The 23559-nt window shown below is 48.0% G+C and overlaps 1 protein-coding gene across 1 annotated transcript; it reads left to right on the top strand.

Annotated features, from left to right (window-relative positions):
- Nucleotides 1-8510: 8510 nt before the first annotated feature.
- On the top strand, nucleotides 8511-21811 carry LOC126273154 (neurofilament heavy polypeptide-like). The gene is made up of 2 exons (XM_049976981.1): nucleotides 8511-10614; nucleotides 21270-21811. The coding sequence occupies exons 1-2, from the start codon at nucleotides 8511-8513 to the stop codon at nucleotides 21809-21811; spliced, it is 2646 nt and encodes an 881-aa protein (XP_049832938.1).
- The last annotated feature ends 1748 nt before the right edge of the window (nucleotides 21812-23559 follow it).

The following is a 23559-nucleotide window of genomic DNA, read 5'->3' as shown; positions in this document are numbered from 1 at the left end:
GCAGGGCAGACATGTACAACCCATACTGACGGTCGAGAGAATCGGCGAAGAAGGACTGATAAGAGGGGTGGTCGGGCATTGACAACATCCGGCTGGCATACCGACAAAGCAGTACGCCGCGCCGGTAGGTCAATGGTAATTCGGCAGCTTCAGCATAAAGACTCTCGACGGGAATAGTGTAGAATGCTCCGGTCGCACGACGTAACCCCCGATGGTGGATGGAGTTGAGACGGCGTAAGAGGGATGGCCGAGCAGACAAGTAGATGAGGCTCCCATAATCCAGCTTTGATCGGACTATGGACAGATACAAGCGAAGCAGGACAGTGCGATCCGCTCCCCAAGATGAACCACTAAGAACTCTGAGGACATTTAGGGAATGTGTACAACGGGCAGCCAAATAAGAGACGTGCAGAGACCAACAATGTTTCCTGTCCAGAGTGAGCCCTAGAAACTTAGTCGTTTCCACGAATGGGAGAACAACGGGACCGAGATGTAAGGATGGCGGAAGGAACACTTTATATCGCCAAAAGTTGATGCAAACCGTCTTCTCTTCAGAGAACCGGAAGCCATTATCCACACTCCATGAGTATGGAGTGTCAAGACAACGCTGAATGCAGTGCTCCAGAAGGCATGTTCTCTGGGCACTGCAGTAGATCGCGAAGTCATCGACAAAAAGAGAGCCTGAGACATTAGGTGGAATGGAATCTATAATTGGATTGATCGCTATGGCAAAAAGGGCTACGCTCAAGACGGAGCCCTGATGCACTCCGTTCTCCTGGAGGAAGACGTCGAACAATACGGAACCCACACGTACCCTAAACTTTCGATCTGTTAAAAAGGAATCAATAAAAAGGGGCAGGCGACCCCGTAGACCCCACCTGTGTATAGTGAGGAAGATACCTCCTCTCCAACAGATATCATAAGCCTTCTCCAAATCGAAGAACATGGCTACCGTTTGGCGCTTTCGCAAAAAGTTGGTCATGATGAATGTCGACAAGGTCACAAGGTGGTCAACAGCGGAGCGGCGGCGACGAAAGCCGCATTGAACATTGGTAAGTAGCCGTCGAGGTTCAAGAATCCAAACTAACCGAGCGTTAACCATGCGCTCCATCACCTTACAGACACAGCTTGTAAGAGAAATTGGGCGGTAACTAGAAGGAGTGTGTCTATCCTTCCCAGGTTTGGGTATAGGAACAACGACGGCGTCACGCCAACGTATGGGGACTTGACCTTCGGTCCAGACGCGATTATAGGTACGAGGAAGAAAGCTTTTGCCTGCCGGAGAAAGGTGTGTCAGCATCTGAACGTGAATGGCATCTGGCCCCGGAGCAGAGGACCGGGGACAGTGCAAATGCACGTTCGAGTTCCCGCATAGTAAAGGGGGCATTATAATTTTCCAGATTCAGCGAGTGGAAGGAAGGTCGCCGAGCCTCTTCTGCCTCTTTCCTGGGAAGAAAGGCAGGGTGGTAATGGGCGGAGCTTGAAACCTCCGCGAAAAAGGGGCCGAAGGCGTTGGAGACATCCACAAGATCAACAAGTACCTCATTACCTGAAGTCAGGCCAGGTACCGAGGAGTGGGCCTTAATGCCCGACAGCCGGCGCAGGCCACCCCAGACGACAGAAGAGGGAGTAAAACTGTTAAAGGAGCTGGTGAAAGAGGCCCAACAAGCTTTTTGCTGTCTTTGATGACTCTACGGCATTGCGCTCGGAGTCGTTTGTATCCAATACAATTCGCCAACGTAGGATGGCGGCTGAAGGTGCGAAAAGCACGTCGTCGAGCACGGATAGCGTCTCTACAAGCCTCATTCCATCAGGGGACGGAAACGCGACGTGAAGAAGAGGTAGTACGAAGAATGGAACGTTCGGCAGCATTGATGATAACAGCTGACTGTCACAACTGAGAAAATCGTGGTCCGGAAAGGTCGCCAGGGAGGAGTAAAGTCCCCAGTCAGCTTTCGGTATGTTCCACCTCGAAGGACGTGGGGATGGGGTGTGGTGCAGGAGACGAAAGACACAGGGGAAATGGTCACTCGAATAGGTGTCAGAAAGGACATACCACTCGAACCGACGGGCAAGAGTGGTAGAACAGATCGAGAGGTTCAAGTGGGAGTAGGTGTGAGTAGTCCGAGAGGAAAGTCGGGGCGCCAGTATTGAGGCAGACAAGATTGAGATGGTTGAAGACATCCGCCAAGAGGGAGCCTCTCTGACAGGATGCAGAAGAGCCCCAAAGGGGATGATGGGCATTGAAGTCGCCAAACAATAAAAACGGCGGAGGAAGCTGAACGATCAGGTGCATCATGTCAGCCCGACTAACTGCGGATGACGATGGAGTGTAGACAGTACAAACAGAAAAAGTAAAGGCAGAAAGAGTAATACGGACAGCTATTGCTTGGAGTGGGGTGGTCAATGGGATGGGATGGTAATAGACATCGTCCCGAACGAGCAACATGACCCCACCATGAGCTGGAATACCGTCCACAGGGGTGAGGTCAGACCGCTCCGAGGTATAGTGGGTAAAAGCAATACGGTCAGTTGGGCGCAACTTTGTTTCCTGGAGACCAAGGGCGAGCGGACAGTGCAGGTGGAGGAGCAGTTGTAATTCCTTCCGATTAGATCAAATACCTCATATGTTCCAATGTAACAAAGCCATCGCTAATCAGAAAGAAGGGGGAACGAAACGCGTGAAGAGCTGGTCACCTCGACGGCTGCGGAGGACCAGGGTTCGAGGGAACAACGCTACAACCGGCGGGAGGCGGATCCTGTTCCATCGAGTCGTCGCCAGCTGCGGCCGCGTTCCTGGGTTGTGTAGGAGGGGCAGAATATTCGCCGATGACAGGCCAGCTGAGTGCCTGGCAGCAGAGCGTCCCGGCGAAGCTGAGGACGGCCGGGAGCAGCGACTCACGGATGGAGCGTCAGACGAAACGTGCCGGGATGGAGAGGGGGACAAAGACTTCTTCTTGGACGCCTTCTTCGAACTCTGAAGAGGCACGGGGATGGTGGGCTGGACCTGAAGAAGGTCCTCACGCACGGGGTCTGTTTTGGAACGCCAGACCTCAGAAGCCGAGGTCTGGAACGTTTCCCCAATGGACGCCTGAGAAGAGGATCGCTTCTCAGGCGGCGGAGGAGGAGGAGGAGGAGGAAGGGTTGCCCCTGGGGTAGAGGGGGACACACGCGAGACAGATAGGATTTGGAAGGAGGGATTTGGGAAGCGGAGGCATAGACCCCGGATGGGGTGAGGAGGTGGAGGGGGGGGACAGGATAGTGGTGAGGATACTGTGGAAGGAGTGGGACAAGGCAAACGAAGTTGTCAACGTCACGGGATGGAGGCGATCATACTTCTTCCTGGCCTCAGAATAAGAGAGACGGTCCAAAGTTTTTAATTCTTGAACCTTCTTCTCCTTCTGATACGTGGCGCAGTCTAAAGATCTAGGCGAGTGGAGGCCAGGACAATTGACGCACCGAGGTGGTGGGGGTGCATGTATGTTCCTCATGAAGAGGACGTCCACAATCGCAACAAAGGGGCTCAGCCTCACAGTGTGACGACATGTGCCCGAAGCGCCAACACCAAAAGCAGCGCATAGGAGGCGGGGCGTAAGGTCACATGTTGCACTGATAGCACATCACCTTTACCTTCTCCGGGAGAACGTCCCCCTCGAAGGTGAGGATAAAGGTCCCAGTGTCGATGCGACGGTCTTTGGGGCCGAGCAGGACTCGCCGGACGAAATGCACGCCTCGGCGCTTCAGGTTGGCCCTGAGGCCCTCATCAGATTGCAGCAGGAGGTCCTGATGAAAAACAACCCCCTGCGTCCTATTCAGTGCCAGATGCGGGACAATGGACACTGGGATGTCCCCTAGTCGGTCGCAAGCCTGGAGCGCCGCCGACTTTGTGGCGGAGGTGGTCTTTATAAGAATGGACCCTGAACGCATTTTACTGAGAGCTTCGATTTCCCCGAAGATGTCCTCGATGTGCTGGACAAAGAACATGTGCTTGGAGGTGGCGAACGTCCCCCCATTGGTTCGAGAACAGACTAAGTAGCGGGGGAAGTACTTCGCCCCAAGCCGGCGGGGCTGTCCTTCCTCCCAGGGAGTGGTCGAGGAGGAAAGGGCAGGAGAACCAGAACCAGAGACAGTACCTTTCTTTTTAAAAGACTCAGCCGCAGATCTACCTGATACATGTTGAAGTTTCATCTGCGAAACGTCTGCTCCGATACCACCCACTCCGACCAGGTGCTCTCCCCACAGTCGCCATCCAGCCTCAGCAAGGGCCACCTGGCAGGATGACCGTTGCCGGGAGTCCTGATGCCCCAAGGCGACGGGCATCTACTCGTTGGCCGACGTGGGGAGGGTGGAGCTCAGGTATCGGCAGTACGATCCCTGTGTTGTCAGGGGGTTACAACCTAGAGGGTACATGACGACCCCACCACAATGGGCTGGCTACCGTGCTGGATTTCGGGTGCCATGGAAAGTTCATCATAACCTTAGGTGCAGATGGGGACGCACTATGGGCGTAACTTGTGCAACCCATCAGGCGTTTAGGCCCAGTGGGTGCGGTTACAACGCCGATACGATGCTGAGTGCCAAGGTCTTAGGGCACTGAGGACCAGTGATACACCACGTAAGGCGTCCTTCCCCAAAAGGCTCGGACTTCTGTAGAATTTTGAAAAATGGAGGTCAAACCCCAAGGGGGACCATCACATGGAAGGCCGAAACGATTGAAACTCCTTTTAGTCGCCACTTACGACAGGCAGGAATACCTCAGGCCTATTCTAACCCCGGACCCGCAGGGGGGGGGGGAGGGTTCAGAAATGTGTGTGGTTGGTGCATGAGTATTAATGATTTTCTGTCTGTAGGTTTGTCGCAAATAGTTAAAATCTTAAGTTGCGAAGGCACAGTCATACCGTGTCCCAGTGCCCAGTGGTGCCCAATGCCCATTGCTTTCACAATAAAAAGGAAAAATCGTAGTTAATGTTAGGGCTAACTAAAAGAATATAAGTAAGTTAAGTTCATGTTTCGGATACGTTGCGGATGCCTCACGTCGCGCGTAATCTTGTTGAATCTTATCTGAGCACGGGTGTCTAGCGTCGCATGAGACGAAGGTGGAGGAAGAAAAGAGGAAGAGGAGGAAGAGGAAGAAAAGAGGAAGAGGAAGAAAAGAGGAGGAAGAGGAAGAAAAGAGGAGGAAGAGGAAGAAAAGAGGAGGAAGAGGAAGAAAAGAGGAGGAAGAGGAGAAAGAGGAGAGGAGAAGAAAAGAGGAGGAAGAGGAAGAGGAAGAAAAGAGGAGGAAGAGGAAGAGGAAGAAAAGAGGAGGAAGAGGAAGAGGAAGAAAAGAGGAGGAAGAGGAAGAGGAAGAAAAGAGGAGGAAGAGGAAGAGGAAGAAAAGAGGAGGAAGAGGAAGAGGAAGAAAAGAGGAGGAAGAGGAAGAGGAAGAAAAGAGGAGGAAAGGAAGGAGGAAGAAAAGAGGAGGAAGAGGAAGAGGAAAGAAAGAGGAGGAAGAGGAAGAGGAAGAAAAGAGGAGAGGAGGAAGAGGAAGAAAAGAGGAAGAGGAGGAAGAGGAGAAAGAGGAGGGAAGAGGAAGAGGAAGAAAAGAGGAGGAAGAGGAAGAGGAAGAAAAGAGGAGGAAGAGGAAAGAGGAAGGAAAAGAGGAGGAAGAGGAAGAGGAAGGAAAAGAGGAGGAAGAGGAGGAGGGGAAGAGGAGGAAGAGGAAGAGGAGGAGGAGGAAGAGGAAGAGGAAGGGAAGAGGAAGAGGAAGAGGAAGAAGAGGAAGAGGAAGAGGAAGAGGAAGAGGAAGAGGAAGAAGGAAGAGGAAGAGGAAGAGGAAGAGGAAGAGGAAGAGAAGAGGAAGAGGAAGAGGAAGAGGAAGAGGAGAGGAAGAGAGAGGAAGAGGAAGAGGAAGGAAGAGGAAGAGGAAGAGGAGAGGAAGAGAAGAGGAAGAGGGAAGAGGAAGAGAAGAGGAAGAGGAAAGAGGAAGAGGAAGAGGAAGAGGAAGAGGAAGAGAGAGGGAAGAGGAAGGGAAGAGGAAGAGGAAGAGGAAGAGGAAGAGGAAGAGGAAGAGGAAGAGGAAGAAGAGGAAGAGGAAGAGGAAGAGGAAGAGGAAGAGAAGAGGAAGAGGGAGGAGAGGAAGAGGAGAGGAGAGAAGAGGAAGAGGAAGAGGAAGAGGAAGAGGAAGAGGAAGAGGAAGAGGAAGAGGAAGAGGAAGAGGAAGAGGAAGAGGAAGAGGAAGAGGAAGAGGAAGAGGAAGAGGAAGAGGAAGAGGAAGAGGAAGAGGAAGAGGAAGAGGAAGAGGAAGAGGAAGAGGAAGAGGAAGAGGAAGAGGAAGAGGAAGAGGAAGAGGAAGAGGAAGAGGAAGAGGAAGAGGAAGAGGAAGAGGAAGAGGAAGAGGAAGAGGAAGAGGAAGAGGAAGAGGAAGAGGAAGAGGAGGAGAGGAAGAGGAAGAGGAAGAGGAAGAGGAGGAGAGGAAGAGGAGGAAGAGGAAGAGGAAGAGGAGGAAGAGGAAGAGGAAGAGAAGGAAGAGGAAGAGGAAGAGAAGGAAGAGGAAGAGGAGGAGAGGAAGAGGAAGAGGAGGAGAGGAAGAGGAAGAGGAGGAGAGGAAGAGGAAGAGGAGGAGAGGAAGAGGAAGAGGAAGAGGAGGAGAGGAAGAGGAAGAGGAAGAGGAGGAGAGGAAGAGGAAGAGGAGGAGAGGAAGAGGAGGAGAGGAAGAGGAGGAGAGGAAGAGGAGGAGAGGAAGAGGAGGAGAGGAAGAGGAGGAGAGGAAGAGGAGGAGAGGAAGAGGAGGAGAGGAAGAGGAGGAGAGGAAGAGGAGGAGAGGAAGAGGAGGAGAGGAAGAGGAGGAGACAGAGAAAGTTTAATTATAATTCCAGCAATAATAAATGGTAGTAATTAAATTAAAGAGTTACAAAACAAATTTTGGACGATTTTTAAAGCGATAATCCGCCAGTATTAATAATTCAGTTGCATTCCCATTTTTCTCGTCATATTAATTCGCCATGATCAAAAGTTTAAGGTAATGGACGATAGATCCGCCGGTGAACATCAGAGTGGTTCAAGGAACAGTCCCGTCTCAGGCTCCTAAGTACAAAAAAATATTGCTTATCTGTTATACGACAAACAAGAAACAAAATCAAAACAGTTGATAGAAAATTAATTTCTGAATTGCCGCATAGCGGGGTCCATATTTGGACTCGTGATAGTTTACAAATATAACGTCACACCTGGACAAGAATGTTGCGTGAAAGCATATCTAAGAATTTAATATGATGAGGGTAGGATTCATCAGTAACAAAAACCAGGTCACATATCTGAGGAATCCCCTCAGATACACTTAGGTGAGAGTACCGGAATGCAGATTGAGTTCACTAATCGGAGATCGTAACATAGGATAAGGTCCATCGAACTATTTTTATGTTTTTTTTTTTTTTCAAAAATTTGAAAGGTCTCAGCTCAGCACTATAACTGCTGCAGAGCGCTAAGTTTGAGAACGCGTTCCGAGACCCTCGCACCTGCGCCAGCACGGCAGTCCTCAGTTGCCAGATCCGCCGCAGACCGCCGCCTGTCCTGCTTTACAGACAGGGTAAGCCTCCGACTTCCATGTTCAGTGGTGAGGCGTGGGCGTGGGCGTGGGCGTGGGCGTGGGCGTGGGCGTGGGCGTGGGCGTGGGCGTCCCACACCTTGTCATGGAATAATGGTTACGTCGTCTTTCGACCACTCTTCCACAGATGCTATCGCCAGCAGCACGCAGTGGACCAGCTTCGCCATATGCGAGACACTCCCAGGCGCTGGAATGTGAGAATCTATTTTTAGGTTTTCGTACCTCAGTAGGTACAAATGGGACACTGTGTGTCTTTCTATCTGCCCGACAGTTAAGACCCCTTTTCCCGAGAAACGGGTAGAGATTTCACGTTCATATTTGTGTCAAACGATACCTTTGAGGTGTAACTAATGTAAGGTTCTAATAAGGACAGTATTTCGGCTCTAAGAAACACATTTACGCCACAGTCCCGTGACAAATCATTTCAAGGTGCCATACTGCACCGTGTATATTCGTTTATCTGCAGACCTCAGCAGTCGTCCATGAAAGGCCGCAGAGTGTGACGTGCCGAATTCGATCTTTGCCTGTCGGCAGGCGAGTAGAGGCGTTGCACTGTGTGAGCTAACATTTTGCGGAGTAATTTGTGTGGTGAAGCATCAGATGGATCGGCTATGGGTAACAAACCTGCTAATGTAACGCAACTAGTTGAGATGAAGTCAGGACGAATTCTTCTCGGTGATGATGGTACTGGTGTAGAATCGCTCCCATAGCCTACAGGGCTATGTGGCAAAGAAAACCAGATGGCAATACAGCTGTAAAGGTAGGTTGGGTTAAAAGAGGGGGAAGGGACAAACAACGTGGCCATCGGTCCCTTCTTCCGAAGGAAACAATGCCACGTGGTTGAGAATGAGACAAGGAGACTTACAACACAAAATAGAATGAAAGGAAAAACCGAAACAACGACTGAAGGGCAAGAAACACTTAAATGGACACAAAGACGCAAGGAGTCCACAAAGACGCAAGGAGTCCACAAAGACGCAAGGAGTCCACAAAGACGCAAGGAGTCCACAAAGACGCAAGGAGTCCACAAAGACGCAAGGAGTCCACAAAGACGCAAGGAGTCCACAAAGACGCAAGGAGTCCACAAAGACGCAAGGAGTCCACAAAGACGCAAGGAGTCCACAAAGACGCAAGAAGTCCACAAAGACGCAAGAAGTCCACAAAGACGCAAGAAGTCCACAAAGACGCAAGAAGTCCACAAAGACGCAAGAAGTCCACAAAGACGCAAGAAGTCCACAAAGACGCAAGAAGTCCACAAAGACGCAAGAAGTCCACAAAGACGCAAGAAGTCCACAAAGACGCAAGAAGTCCACAAAGACGCAAGAAGTCCACAAAGACGCAAGAAGTCCACAAAGACGCAAGAAGTCCACAAAGACGCAAGAAGTCCACAAAGACGCAAGAAGTCCACAAAGACGCAAGAAGTCCACAAAGACGCAAGAAGTCCACAAAGACGCAAGAAGTCCACAAAGACGCAAGAAGTCCACAAAGACGCAAGAAGTCCACAAAGACGCAAGAAGTCCACAAAGACGCAAGAAGTCCACAAAGACGCAAGAAGTCCACAAAGACGCAAGAAGTCCACAAAGACGCAAGAAGTCCACAAAGACGCAAGAAGTCCACAAAGACGCAAGAAGTCCACAAAGACGCAAGAAGTCCACAAAGACGCAAGAAGTCCACAAAGACGCAAGAAGTCCACAAAGACGCAAGAAGTCCACAAAGACGCAAGAAGTCCACAAAGACGCAAGAAGTCCACAAAGACGCAAGAAGTCCACAAAGACGCAAGAAGTCCACAAAGACGCAAGAAGTCCACAAAGACGCAAGAAGTCCACAAAGACGCAAGAAGTCCACAAAGACGCAAGAAGTCCACAAAGACGCAAGAAGTCCACAAAGACGCAAGAAGTCCACAAAGACGCAAGAAGTCCACAAAGACGCAAGAAGTCCACAAAGACGCAAGAAGTCCACAAAGACGCAAGAAGTCCACAAAGACGCAAGAAGTCCACAAAGACGCAAGAAGTCCACAAAGACGCAAGAAGTCCACAAAGACGCAAGAAGTCCACAAAGACGCAAGAAGTCCACAAAGACGCAAGAAGTCCACAAAGACGCAAGAAGTCCACAAAGACGCAAGAAGTCCACAAAGACGCAAGAAGTCCACAAAGACGCAAGAAGTCCACAAAGACGCAAGAAGTCCACAAAGACGCAAGAAGTCCACAAAGACGCAAGAAGTCCACAAAGACGCAAGAAGTCCACAAAGACGCAAGAAGTCCACAAAGACGCAAGGAGTCCACAAAGACGCAAGGAGTCCACAAAGACGCAAGGAGTCCACAAAGACGCAAGGAGTCCACAAAGACGCAAGGAGTCCACAAAGACGCAAGGAGTCCACAAAGACGCAAGGAGTCCACAAAGACGCAAGGAGTCCACAAAGACGCAAGGAGTCCACAAAGACGCAAGGAGTCCACAAAGACGCAAGGAGTCCACAAAGACGCAAGGAGTCCACAAAGACGCAAGGAGTCCACAAAGACGCAAGGAGTCCACAAAGACGCAAGGAGTCCACAAAGACGCAAGGAGTCCACAAAGACGCAAGGAGTCCACAAAGACGCAAGGAGTCCACAAAGACGCAAGGAGTCCACAAAGACGCAAGGAGTCCACAAAGACGCAAGGAGTCCACAAAGACGCAAGGAGTCCACAAAGACGCAAGGAGTCCACAAAGACGCAAGGAGTCCACAAAGACGCAAGGAGTCCACAAAGACGCAAGGAGTCCACAAAGACGCAAGGAGTCCACAAAGACGCAAGGAGTCCACAAAGACGCAAGGAGTCCACAAAGACGCAAGGAGTCCACAAAGACGCAAGAAGTCCACAAAGACGCAAGAAGTCCACAAAGACGCAAGAAGTCCACAAAGACGCAAGAAGTCCACAAAGACGCAAGAAGTCCACAAAGACGCAAGAAGTCCACAAAGACGCAAGAAGTCCACAAAGACGCAAGAAGTCCACAAAGACGCAAGAAGTCCACAAAGACGCAAGAAGTCCACAAAGACGCAAGAAGTCCACAAAGACGCAAGAAGTCCACAAAGACGCAAGAAAACCACAAAGACGCAAGAAACAGGTAGAAGAGGTTAAAACAAGAAAGCAGGTTACCATGGCTGCCTGGCCACGAGGATAAAAAGGAAAAGTTAGCCACTCCGCAACACATTGAAACTTCCACCCCGAAAGTACTAGGGTGGAGGACACACAGGGATGAAGGACATGCGCTAAAACTTAGGTCAAATGATAAAACTCATCGTCAGAAATAAAACGTAAAACTAAAGCTGCTGTTGAGCCATTGTCGCCCAACACCGAAGGTAGTGTGCTGGTAAAGTTAAAAGTCCACCACAGAGTGGCCAAAAGTGGGCAGTCCAGCAAGAGGTGGATGACCGTCATTCGTGAGCCACAGAGACACCGAGGTTTGTCCTCATGGTGGAGGAGGTAATCACGCGTCAGCCACGTATGGTCAATGCAGAGATGACAATCACAGAGTCCCTACGAGAGGCATGCACGGAGGTCTTCCACATATTCGTAGTTTCCTTAATGGCATGCAGCTTTTATGCCATTCCGTCTCCCAAATGTGCAAAACTTTGCGGCGTAATGCTGAACGCAAGTCAGTTTCAGAGAATCTGATCTCCATAAGCGGTTTCCACATAGCCTATTCGGACAGCCTGTCAGCTAGTTCGTTGCCTGGGATTCCGATGTGACCTGGAGTCCAAACAAACTCCACTGAATGAGTGGACCGCTCCAGGGCATAGATGGACTCCTGGATGCCCGCTACCGAAGGATGACGTGGCTAGCACTGGTCGATAGCTTGTAGGCTGCTCAAGCAGTCAGTACACTGGAGAAATGACTCGCCTGGGCAAGAGCAGATGTGCTCAAGAGTACGATATATATGGTCGCCAGCTCTGCAGTCAAAACACTGCAGGGATCTGGTAAGGAGTGCTGTTCTATATTTCCTCCATGGACAAAGGCAAAGCTAACGTGACCATCAGCCATCGGGCCATCAGTGTAAACCACTTCGTGGCCCTAGTACATGTCGAGAATCGGGAGGATATGACAGCAGAGAGTTGCAGGGTCAACTGAGTCCTTAGGGCCATACGAAAGATCCAGGTGAAGCCGCTGCCTAGGTGTACATCATGGCGGTGTTCGTGAATGAACATGTAGGTGGTAAAGACAAGGACTCCAGAGAGAAGGGGTCGCACACGAACTGCAATTTTAAGCCCTGACCTGGCCCACTGATTAGGGAGATGTACCGCCATATGCAAGAAAAGGATATGGTAATTCGGATGCCCAGGAGAACTATGAATGTGTGCATTGTAACTGGAGAGCAACAGTGCGTGAATAACGTGCAATGGTGGGACTCCGGCCTCCACCAGGATACTGGTCACGTGACTCATCCTAAAAGCGCCTGTCGCTAGGCGAACGCCACAGTGCTGCACTGGGTCGAGTAAACAACGCTGAGGGTGCCGTCGAACCATAAACCACACTCCCACAGTCAAGGCGGGATTGAGCAAGGGCTATGTAGAGCTGTAGCACTGTAGAGAAATCTACACCCCAGTTGGTGTTGCTCAGGCAGCGGAGGGCATAGAGGTGCTGCCAGCACTTTCGCTTAAGCTGACGAAGGTGGAGAAGCCAAGTCAATCAGGCATCGAAAACACGTCCTAAGAATCGATATGTCTCCCCTACAGTGAGTGGATCGCCATTAAAGTAAAACTCGGTTCCTAATGAACAGTATGACGCCTACAGAAGTGTGTAACACACGACTTTGCGGCCGTAAACTGGAAACCATGAGCTAGAGCCCATGACTGCACCTTGTGAATGGCTCCCTCTAGGCGATGCGCAGCAGCATCAATACTGATGGAGCAGTACGAAATGCAGAAGCTGTCTGAATACAGAGAAGGTGAGACCGACTGCCCTACCGCTGCTGCTGCTAGACAGTTAAGAGCCACTAAAAATAGAGATACACTCAATACGGAGCCCTGTTGGACCCCCGTTCTCCTTGATATGGGGGGGAAATTTGGGAGGCACCAACTTTGACATGGAAAGTACGAAATGACAGAAAGCTTTAGATAAAAATCGGTAGTGGGCCTCTGAGATCGCACCCGTATATTGTGGCAAGGATACGATGTCGCCGCCGGCCGTAGTGGCCGAGTGGCTCTAGGCACTACAGTCCGGAGCCGCGCGACCACTACGGTCGCAGTTTCGAATCCTGTCTCGGGCATGGATGTGTGTAATGTCCTTAGGTTAGTTAGGTTTAAGTAGTTGTAAGTTCTAGGGGACTGATGACCTCAGAAGTTAGGTCCCACAGTGCTCAGAGCCATTTGAACCATTTTTATGACGTCGCTAGGTGGTGTCATACGCTTTTAGTAAATGAAAAAAGATGGCAACCAGGTGTTGACGTCTGGAAAAGGCTGTTCAATTGGCAGACTCGAGGGACACAAGGTTATTAGTGGTAGACACACCCTGACATGGGCCCAGTATGACATGTGACTCCAGGACCCGACCCAACCGAACTGCTGACACACCATACGTTCCAGCAGCTTACAAAGAACGTTGGTGAGGGTGATGGGCCAATAGCTACCCCACATCAAGTGGGTTTTTACTGGGTTTAAGCACTGGAATGATTGTGCTCTCCTGGCATTGCGATGGAAACATGCCGTCACACCAGATCTGGTTGAAGATCATAAGGAGATGTTGCTTGTAGTCAGAAGAGATATGTTTAATGATCTGAGTGTGGATCCAATCTGGCCCATGACATGGGTGGGGGCACGTACAAGGGTACTGAGGATCTCTCACACTAAATGGGGCATTATAGGGTTCACTGTGGCATATAGCGAATGAGAGGACATTCCTTTCCATTGGAAGTTTGAGGGTGCCAAAGGCTGGGGGGTAGTTCTCATAGAGGCTCGAGTATAGTGCTTAGCAATCGCGTTTATGTAGATAGTACATAACACGCCATTTGTGTTAACGCCAGGGACATTTGCTTTGGGATCTTCTTCCAGAGTTGGAAATGTGATCTATGGCACCCAAATGTCGAGATTTATCTCTCCCAACACTCCTGCTTCCGTCTTCTGATAAGCTGGTGAAAGCAGGCACGGACCTGCTTAAAGGGTATGAGATGCCCCTGGGAATGGTGCCGCTTATGCCGTGTAGAGCTCGCTGACGCTCTGTAATTAACTCAGCGATTTCCAGCGATCATCAAGGGACTGCCTTTCACCAGGGGCTCCCTAAAGAGCGAGGGATCACGTTTTCCAACGCAGTAACGGTTGCTGTAGTCACCTGCTCAACCATTACATCGATGTTATGTGGGGGAGGAGTCAACAGTGACTGCAGAGGTGAAATTTTTGCCAATCTGCCTTGTTTAAACCCCATCTAGACAGGCGTCTGCGGGTCTGACGCTGGGGCAGTGATAGGAGGATGGGGAATTCGTCACTACCACAGAGGTCATCATGTGCTCTCCAGTGGATAGATGGGAGAAGTCCTGGGCTGGAAACCGACTAATCAATAGTCAAGTAACTACCTCAAGTCACACTGAAATGTGTGGTAAAACCAGCATTTAACAGGCAGAGATTGAACTGAGACAGTAAAGTATCGACATCTCTGCCTCAGTCAGTAAGCACAGATCCATCCCACAAGGGGTTAAGGGCATTAAAATCTCGCAAAAGTCAGAAAGGGTTAGGTAGTTTGTCAGTCAATGCAGCTAATGAATTCAGGTGTACTGCACCATCTGGACGAAAATATATATTGCAGAGAGTTATTTCCTGCATTATCTGTATTCTGACAGTCACAGCTTCAAGAGAGATTTGAAGGGGCACAGTTTCACTACAGACTGAGTTTAGGACAAACGCAAACTCTACCTGACACACTTTTATAGTCGCTATGGTTCCTGTAATATCCCTTATAGCCACAGAGCGCAGGCGTCCGCATTGCTGGGAATCAGGTTTCCTGGAGGGCAATGCAGATAGCAGGTGTAAAGCTTAACCGTTGCCATGGCTTAGTCAGGCGATGGATAAAACCCTGCAGTGCCACTGGAGGATGACATCGTGAGAGTGCAAAGGCATGGAGCACTCAACGAGGAAGTTTACACCTCGGGTTCATCTGCTGCCACTGACTTATTCCCTGAGAAGTCTGTATCCATTGTGTCTGAGGGGCCGGCGAGATGTCCTCAGCTGGCACCAGAATCTCCACCTTATCCCCAGGTGCAGAGCTTCTAGGTAGCGGTGGTGTGGGTGCTACAACAATTCCCTTGGTCTTAGGGGTCTACTTGTGGACTTTTCTTACTGCTCCTTGGGTTTCTCTGGTTGGGAGGGCTTCACTGATTCAATCTTCAGGACTGAAGATGAGTGTGAAGTCCTACAACCAGCTGCTTTTCGGCTCTTAAGTCACTGGTGGGCGTTACGTTCCCAGTAGCAGAAACCTGGGAAGAGAGTGACCCAAGGTACCCCTTCCTGGCGAGATGAGCCGAAGACGACTTAAGCTTCTTTGGCTGAGAAGTGAGGACTGGTGTCTCCAATGGTATGGGGGGGGGGGGGGGAAGGGGAGGGCAGTGCTCCTGAGGTAGATGGTGCAGGAGCAATAGGGTGTGGGGAGGAAATAACCCCCACCATCAAGGGGGCAGATGTAGCCTTCTGGCCCTGAGAGCTGACTGGAATTTGTGGAACCGATGGGGCTACAACTGTTCTTGTAGCAGCGGCATACGAGGAGTTCATAGCCACAGGATGTAGGAACTTATATTTTATCTTAGCTTCAGTGTACGTTAATCGTCCCTGGGCCTTTTATTCCATGATTTTCCTCCCATTCTGTAAAATCCTGCAGTATGGTGAGCAAGGTGAATGATGATCTCTGCAGTTGACACTGATGGGAGGTGATGCACATGGATTACTTGTGACATGTGACACTGGAAGTACAGCAGGAAGACATGGCTGAACTTCTAGTACTTAAATCACATCAGGGGAGGGAGATGCGGCTTGGCATCACAGAGGTAGACCATCACCTCGACCTTATCGGGCAATGTGTCAATTTTGAGGGCCAAGATGAAGGCATGGGTAGCAACCTGATTATCCCTCGGACTCCAATGGACGTGCCAGACGAAATGAACACCTCGACACTCTAAATTGCTGCGCAGCTCATCGTCAGACTTGTTACAAGCGAGTAACGCACGTGACTGGGCAGAAGATTCCGTTTTTATCAAGACTGACCCTGACTGCATTTTGGACAAGTCCTCCATTACCCCCTCCCTAAATGGTCTACAAAAACTGTGGCTTCATCAAAACAAGGGAGTCCCCATCAGTTCTCATACATATGAAGTACCAGGGAGAATAAGGTTCACCGCCATCCATAGCCTGGCGTGTGTGGCTAGGGAGGGGAATGATTAGGGTCATACTTCCTTGCATTGTACTGAGACTCAGAACACTTAGAGACTGCTGGTGTTTGATCACCAGCAAGTCATGACGTGGTATGCTTCATCATGTGTCATACACCCTGATGCCATCCACTCCGACCAGGGGCCATCCCACCGGGCGCCACCCAGCTGTATGAAGGCCACCTGGCAGGATGGCCATTGCCGAGAGTCCAGATGCCCCAGGGTGACAGGCATCTACTCCTTGGCAAATGTGGGGAGTTAATGTAGCAGGCATCAGCAGAGCAATCCCTCTGTTGTCAACGGGTTACAAACAACAGGGTACATGGCGGCCCCACAACAACGAGGTGACTACCATGCTGGATATCAGGTGCATGGTCATCGTTGGAGCAGAAAGCGACAGTGCATAGTGTATAGTGGAAAACGCACCTAGAAAGGTATCCTCGCCCAAGAGATGGAGAATGCTTTCCATCCCTGACTGTGCATTCGGTCTTCTGATAGATCCAGATCCATGAGACAGTCAGTGGCATGTATCCCCAATGGCTCGGACGAATCGGGCAGATTTCTGAACAGTCGTTCAAGCTTGGGTTGGACCACTGCACTAGATGCCAATGACTGAGGTGACGCTGAGATTTTCAGTGCCTGTCGAGCCAGATGGAAAAGGCGCCGAATACAGGTGATTCATTAGCATCTGCACACTTAACTAGGCTGGTGCGAAAGGCTCCAGTTAATATCCGAATGCCCTCATGGTAGATAGCATCTAAAATCTTGAGTAGGAAATATCGGCTGATCCATAGACCCCACACTGCCATAATTTAAGCATGATCGAACAGGTGCCATACAAAACTGCAGGAGGCGGGACTGTCACCACCTCATTCTTTTCTGCTAAGGCATTTCAAAATATTCTATGACTGGAAGTCCTTCGTTTGTAGGTCTCTCACGGGTGGGAGCCAAATTAATTTCGAATCAATAAACCGAAAAAGCGCCCAGTTTCCTGAAAACGTAAAATATTGTCGCCCATTGTGAGCACTGGTTGGTTAAAACATCGACGAGCATGATTAAAATTGACACATGTAGTCAGTCTCCTCTGGTGAGAACCGAGAACAGGTTGTCTTGGCCCGGGTTTCCTGCCTCCTGATTGTCACCTGTTGCTGCCTCGTCGTCATTGTGAGATCGGAGGAAGAGTAGAAGATTGCGAAGTCCTTCAGTCATCAAACGGAAGTGTGGATTCTGTTCTTAGACAATCTGTCTGTTCATAGGCAGAATACTATACAAAATAGGAATTTTACTTAACAAGCAATCCAGTTAATAGGGCCGCATACATTACAGGAGCAGCAAACGCAGTAGAATATATACTATGAAACAGGGATTGGGATATGTGGGATAAAACAAACAGCGAAATTTAATTTAAACTGGACTGAACGGTTATTTAATGTAACCAAATTAGAGAAGGACTACGCCTTTATATAAAAACATTATGGTTGCTGGTGTCTGTCTTAAATAACCACCTGACTGCAACAGATAAAGAGCCTGATGACTCTTAGATCATTACAGGAAGGAGCGGCAGACAACGATCTCATAATTCCATTAGCTTTTACTATTCTTGCAAATCTAGATTTCGGCTGTAAATAACTATCTTCAGTGCCAAAATGAAAGAAAAATTACAGAATCTAAATTAATATACTTTACATAGAACAATAGGTAAACGTGTTATCCAATAGCACCAATCCACTCTGTTGAACATACCATTTTAGTTATATTTTAACAGATTCGTGGCGGTTCATGTAACCATATGTTCTTGCAAGTGTGTAGGCAAAAGGACACTGAAGCTGTTTTTTTACAGCAAGTACAACAGTCTCAGTTTACGTCACGCAGTACAAGTAAAGCCCTCTACGATAAGAATTAACAATTTTGTTTCAATACAGTGACTTAAAAAGCTTTTTTTTATGTAATATCTAAAATTATTAAGCACATTTGCCTATCACTTTGAAATATTGAAGAAACGCTAAATTACAACGTACTTTCTTGTAGCATAGTGGTGAAGTAATCCATCAAAACCGATGCAAACGATCATTAATAGGATCACATAACCATCTCATACAAAATTATTCTATCACTTTAGAAATTAAAATTTACAAATTGAAAAGATTTTTTCAACGTAATTAGGGACTAATAAAGTAGGAATTATTTAGTGGTAAGGAATAACACATACAAACTTCAAATTCATACTAACACCCCATTGAAAACAGAAAAACTAACAGAACTACAGCGTGCACCACCAACACACAGAGTCGGCAAAGGATTTGCTCCCTGTGTTTAGCGCAAAACACGCGGAGAACTCAAACCGTGGAACTGAACGAGTATATTGCGATCTGACAAGCATATCAGATATGCCAGTAAAACGCAACTAACGTGTGAAGGCAATGTTATCTAAGCCAGTTCTATAACTACAGAATTGGAAAGTTGAAGGATCACTTTTTTTTCAAACTCATAGTTCTAGCCACTCAAAGCCAGACCAAGAAAATGTAAAGATTCCGAAAAGTCGGTAAAACCGTGGGAGTAATTACCTACAGTAGTAAATTAACGCGGAATAACTGCTAGATGAAAGATTCCGAGAACTGAAGGTTTCTCTAAACAACGACTGGGGATCGAACAAACAAAGCCACACGCACTAACGGATGAAAATTAGGGAATAAGGAAGAAACTAACTAAATAGAAGAATAAACAAAATAAACACAACCACAAGCACACATTAAGAAACAAGAGTTATAATTGAGACTTGGCAGACATCGCACGCTTCGCTCCCGCATTTCTAAATTATGGTTGAACACAGTAAGTACCAGTAAAATCGAACAATTACAAAAACTCTATCGCTTCCCATTCCGAATGAGATACTCTGCAGGATTATAAAGGTATGAAACAAGGAAAAAGGGTTAAAGCCTCATCCAGGCTGAAACTTACGTAGACTTAGTTACCATACTCACTACTGCAAACCAGCTGCCACGAGGAACCTCTCTTCAAATTCCCAGGACCGAGTGACTAGCACCACAATTGAGAACACACAGAGGTGGCTGAAGGTGTCAGAACACTCTTGCCGCACTTTGCCAACTTAAGCACAATAGCGCTGCAACCAGAAGGGAAAGAAACCTCTTTGCCACACCAAATTCACACCAAAGTTACCTAAACTGCCACAGCAGCAGAAAGGGAAGTTATCCGGCACCATGAACAATGAAATTTGAGTATACGTACCGATTCACTCAATCTGTCATTCTAGGATGGTAGGAATGGGGAAGGATAGAGTTACAATATAAATACATTACAATGAACTGTGCGGAAGGTACAGGAGGCATATAAACATAAATCAGTATACGGATACGAAATAGACACAGAATAAATATTAATTCAGCGAAATTATGTAGTTATGACTGATTGAAACACACTCAGCTGCTGATTCTCTCCCCCGGTATCTGTACTGTACGCACCGGAAGTATAATGTGCTCGAGTATATGTGAAATAAATTTTATTGAAACATTATGAAGAGGCTAATGTAGAGACCCTTCATCAACCTTATGCTCTGGGGGAAAGACCGCATTGAGAATGTTTTGGCATGCTGGGACATTACCGAGCTGGCTTTCTAAAGTCAAGCCATTGATGTAATGATGTCAGTGAATCGGAGCGTAAACATTTGTAAACTAAAAATACTCTAAAATAGAGTACAGCCAAGTCACTCATGTAGCAGTGTCAATGAACTCATGTACAAGACAATTGGAAGTAAGACTATGTAAGAGGACAGGCATCCAGTACTATAAGCTAAATTCCTATTTAAGATAAACTACTTATATTAGAGACTTGTCGATTTTTGGCACCTGTTTTAGGTAATCTAGACATTGAAGTCAATAAACTTAATTGAACTCTGTGCTGTTCGTTGAAATGAATTGGAGGCTGTTCTTCACACGGGGATCACCTCATAACCCTTGCAAGAATAAGCATGGTCACAGGCATTGCGAACCAAAATATTAACAACATTATGAGAAGCAAGGTTCCACAATAAGAAATGTAAACAAACGATGAACTAAAGTAAAGCATTACATAACATGATACAGAACACCAGCAAGTAAAAGTAGACAATAATGGTATGATTCACTTACAGTTTACTTTTAAAAGGTCCTTTGTTTGGAACACTCACAGTTCAAAACTCGATTTTAAAGTAAAAATAATGAAGAAATACATAAAAATCATCAATAAGCAAATATAAGAAAGCAAAATTACATCAAACATACATATAGTTACGAAAACATTACCATAAAAGTCACAATATAATAATACGAATAAGTAAAATGAAGACTAATGACACGTCAAATGTGCAAACAAATTAGGACAATAGTTTTAGAACACACTGGCTTTAAAGATATGGTTGTTGAAGCACAACCTCTTTAGCCTATAAGAGGAGTTAACGAGGATATCAAATTAACGGATCAGAAAAAAACAATATTATACCAAGTAAATAATTATTATCTTCACTCTAAATCTCGGGTAACATACGCAAATGTCTCTTTTAGCCACTCAAAGAGTATGAATGTCATTGGCACACTTCGGGTGCAAGGAGAAAGGATGTTGCACTGACTCGTGTGTCAACAGAGTTCAGTATTAACGGCAGACAAGAAAATATAAGAAACATAATTAATGAATTCACAGTTTTCAATTTGGCTAGGAGAATCACTCGCACTTCAGATGTAAGTCGCACTTCACTCAAAACTTATCACTGGCACGAAGCACATTGTTGCGGCACCTCAGGGTGCTATTATCGCAGAAAAGAGAGAGTGGCTCGACGCCGCAGCTGTGAGCGGTTGTCGGCTGCTCATATGCAGAGCCCATCCTTCCGTGTCCCCGAAGTTCGAGGAAACTACACCGAAGCGGCTCGTGTGTGCTCTCTGCGGACCGGGACAGCCGTGCCACATTGACGTCTGCAGGAGGGCATCAGTGTGGCATTGACAGTGTTCCTCGTGGCGTGGCGCACTGACCACCTCCCGCACAAGGGAGGCGCCTCTCGGCTCTTCTGTGAGCCTACGTTGGCAACAGTGAGCTTTGCCGCACCTCCTGTCTCGTACTGGGATTGACGTGAGGTACTGCCAACCGTTTGCTAGTTCCTGCACAAGGGAGACGCACGTAGACTACTTCGCACCTGCCTAAGCAAGCAGTGAACCTCGCCCAAGTCTTCAGAACGTGAATGGTCTGCCACCTGACTGCAGTTAACCGGGTAGGCGTGTTGAGTGAGCCGCTGACGTCTCCTAATGGTGTCGCCTGCAGTGTACAAGGCGACACGTATTGTGGATGCTGCACCCCACTGGTGCGTCCTCCTCCTTACTCTTCCTCCTCACAATACCTGGGTCGACTGGGTGACGAGCCACGTATCTCCTCCTCCATTCCAGACGCGGCCAGCTGGGTCGCGCTCGAGGCTCTGCCCGCAGCGTGTGACAGCCGCAGTCGCAGTGCGGTGTTCTGCCGCACGTGAAGTCAGCGCCAGCGTCACTCGTGCGCGGCCGGCACTCCCGTCGCAGCACTCGTCGTTTGGCGGCCCCCGAGCGTCCAGTGGGCGAGGCTGCGGCCTCGTGGCCGCCCACAGAAGGGGAGGCTGGGGCAGACCTACAGCGGAGAAGGGCCGGACTCGCCGCAGCCACTGTGTGTGTCTCGGCCTCCGCTCCCTGGCTGCGACTGACGCGAGGCCGCGGAGGCCCCGTAGTAACCCGGCTGCTGGCGGCTCTCAGCTGCAGTGTTCGCAGCGCCGATGCACCGGCTTCTCAGTGCCAACTGGACTATCAGTATTTCCACAATGTAATGCGACATCGTAACAAAATCATGCAGTACATCCCATCTCTCAAGAAACTTGCAGGTTGACCTAAACACCTGGCTTTAAGCCTATTATGTAAAATGATTACAAAATTCATTTGCCAGGCAACTTTACATGGCAGGCTTAAAAAAAGAAAGAATTACTATACTTTAGCAAAAAAAAAGAAAAACTGAGTAAAAATCATAACTAGAAGTGTTTACAACAAATCCGATGTACTATTAACTCTTATCACTAACGTGATGGTATCACCTGGACAACAAAATAAAGGTATATTTTGAAAACAAGAAAACGCTCTATTGTGCATTAGATTGGTAGGATGGGGTTGGTATCAATACTATTTCCACACACAGACTAACTACATTAACTACCAGAATATATACGGACACACAACACTCTAAACCATTGTATCAGTACTACACCAAAATTATCTCTAAAGACTACACGGTGTCTACACAACTGGGCAGTCCAAATAATCATAAATAAGCATAGTAGTCTTACATATTTATCGAAGTACATTACTCCTCTGTATTTGACTAAGGTGTCCACGTTAACCGCCACTATTCCTGGTGTTCGCTGTATCTTCTCGCGGTTACTGATCTGTAACAAACTTAGTCTCGCCTGAACAATATATTGAACGGCAAGGCTGAATCGTAAGGAAAATATACATATAAAGTCAGGACACACCTCAAATAAAGCAGAGCATTGTCGTATGAAAATATACTATTTTACCACACAAAAAATGAAGCGAATAGCACATCGAAATTCTGTTTCCTATACAATAGAACAAAATCAAAATAGAAAAATACGAGGATACGAGTCACGGTATGTTAGCCATCGGTATCCAGCTCACTCGATGAGCGTCTTCAAACAAACTTCTGATGCTGCCCAGCCTGGAACAGGTAGGAAAGAGCTAACTGCGTTGGGCGGGTAAAAAAAAAAAAAAAAAAAAAAAAAACACAGCGAATGATTCTTAAGATAATCTCATTGAGTCAGCCTCCTGCGCTCCTGCGTCTCCCTTGTCCAGGAACTTGCACACGGTTGGCAGCACCTCACGTCAATCCCAGTACTAGACAAGAGGTGCGGAGCGGTGGACAGCGGTAATGCCTGTGTCGCAAACCAGCACAGGTCGCGTATCTCCTGCGCTCGTCGGACGTGGGTCCCAACCCACTGAAACAACACACGATGAGCTCCAGTTCGTGTAGCGATCTGTTATCGAGTGTGGAAATTCAAGCAGCTCACTGCGGACTCCTCCCGCTAATCGCTCATTAAATGTTAAATTAACGGGACCTCCGTCGATTTCCAAAGACACTATTCTTCGACCCAGGCCAGTTATTAGTTGTTCGGCATACGCAAAGTCGGTCCCCAAGAATAACTCACAGGGTCACCAAAGACACCATAAAAAAATTAAATTCGAACTGTCTTTCAAATAAAGGGAAAAGAAGTCTGTCTTAATACTCCAACACTTCGCACATCAGCGCACCTTCGACACGCCGTATCAGAGATAATGATCAGGAAATCTCAATAGTCCAGAACACATGGAAGATGTATCTCTCTAACCGAAATCTTTCTCACGGCGTTAACGACTCATTCTTCACAACCAATCCCACTCACTTTCCATTGTTTTCTCCAGTAGTATGCCTGCAGTATCAGATAACAGTCAGTGCGATTCCCTCTATTTAGAAGCGCTGTTTTATGCTTTGAAATTTACAATATAGTTCACACACAATTTCCATTTTAATCTCTTCCAGT

This window comes from Schistocerca gregaria, chromosome 1, assembly GCF_023897955.1.
Source record: "Schistocerca gregaria isolate iqSchGreg1 chromosome 1, iqSchGreg1.2, whole genome shotgun sequence".
NCBI classification, from domain to species: domain Eukaryota; kingdom Metazoa; phylum Arthropoda; class Insecta; order Orthoptera; family Acrididae; genus Schistocerca; species Schistocerca gregaria.
This window is presented reverse-complemented; position numbering and strand designations above follow the sequence as displayed.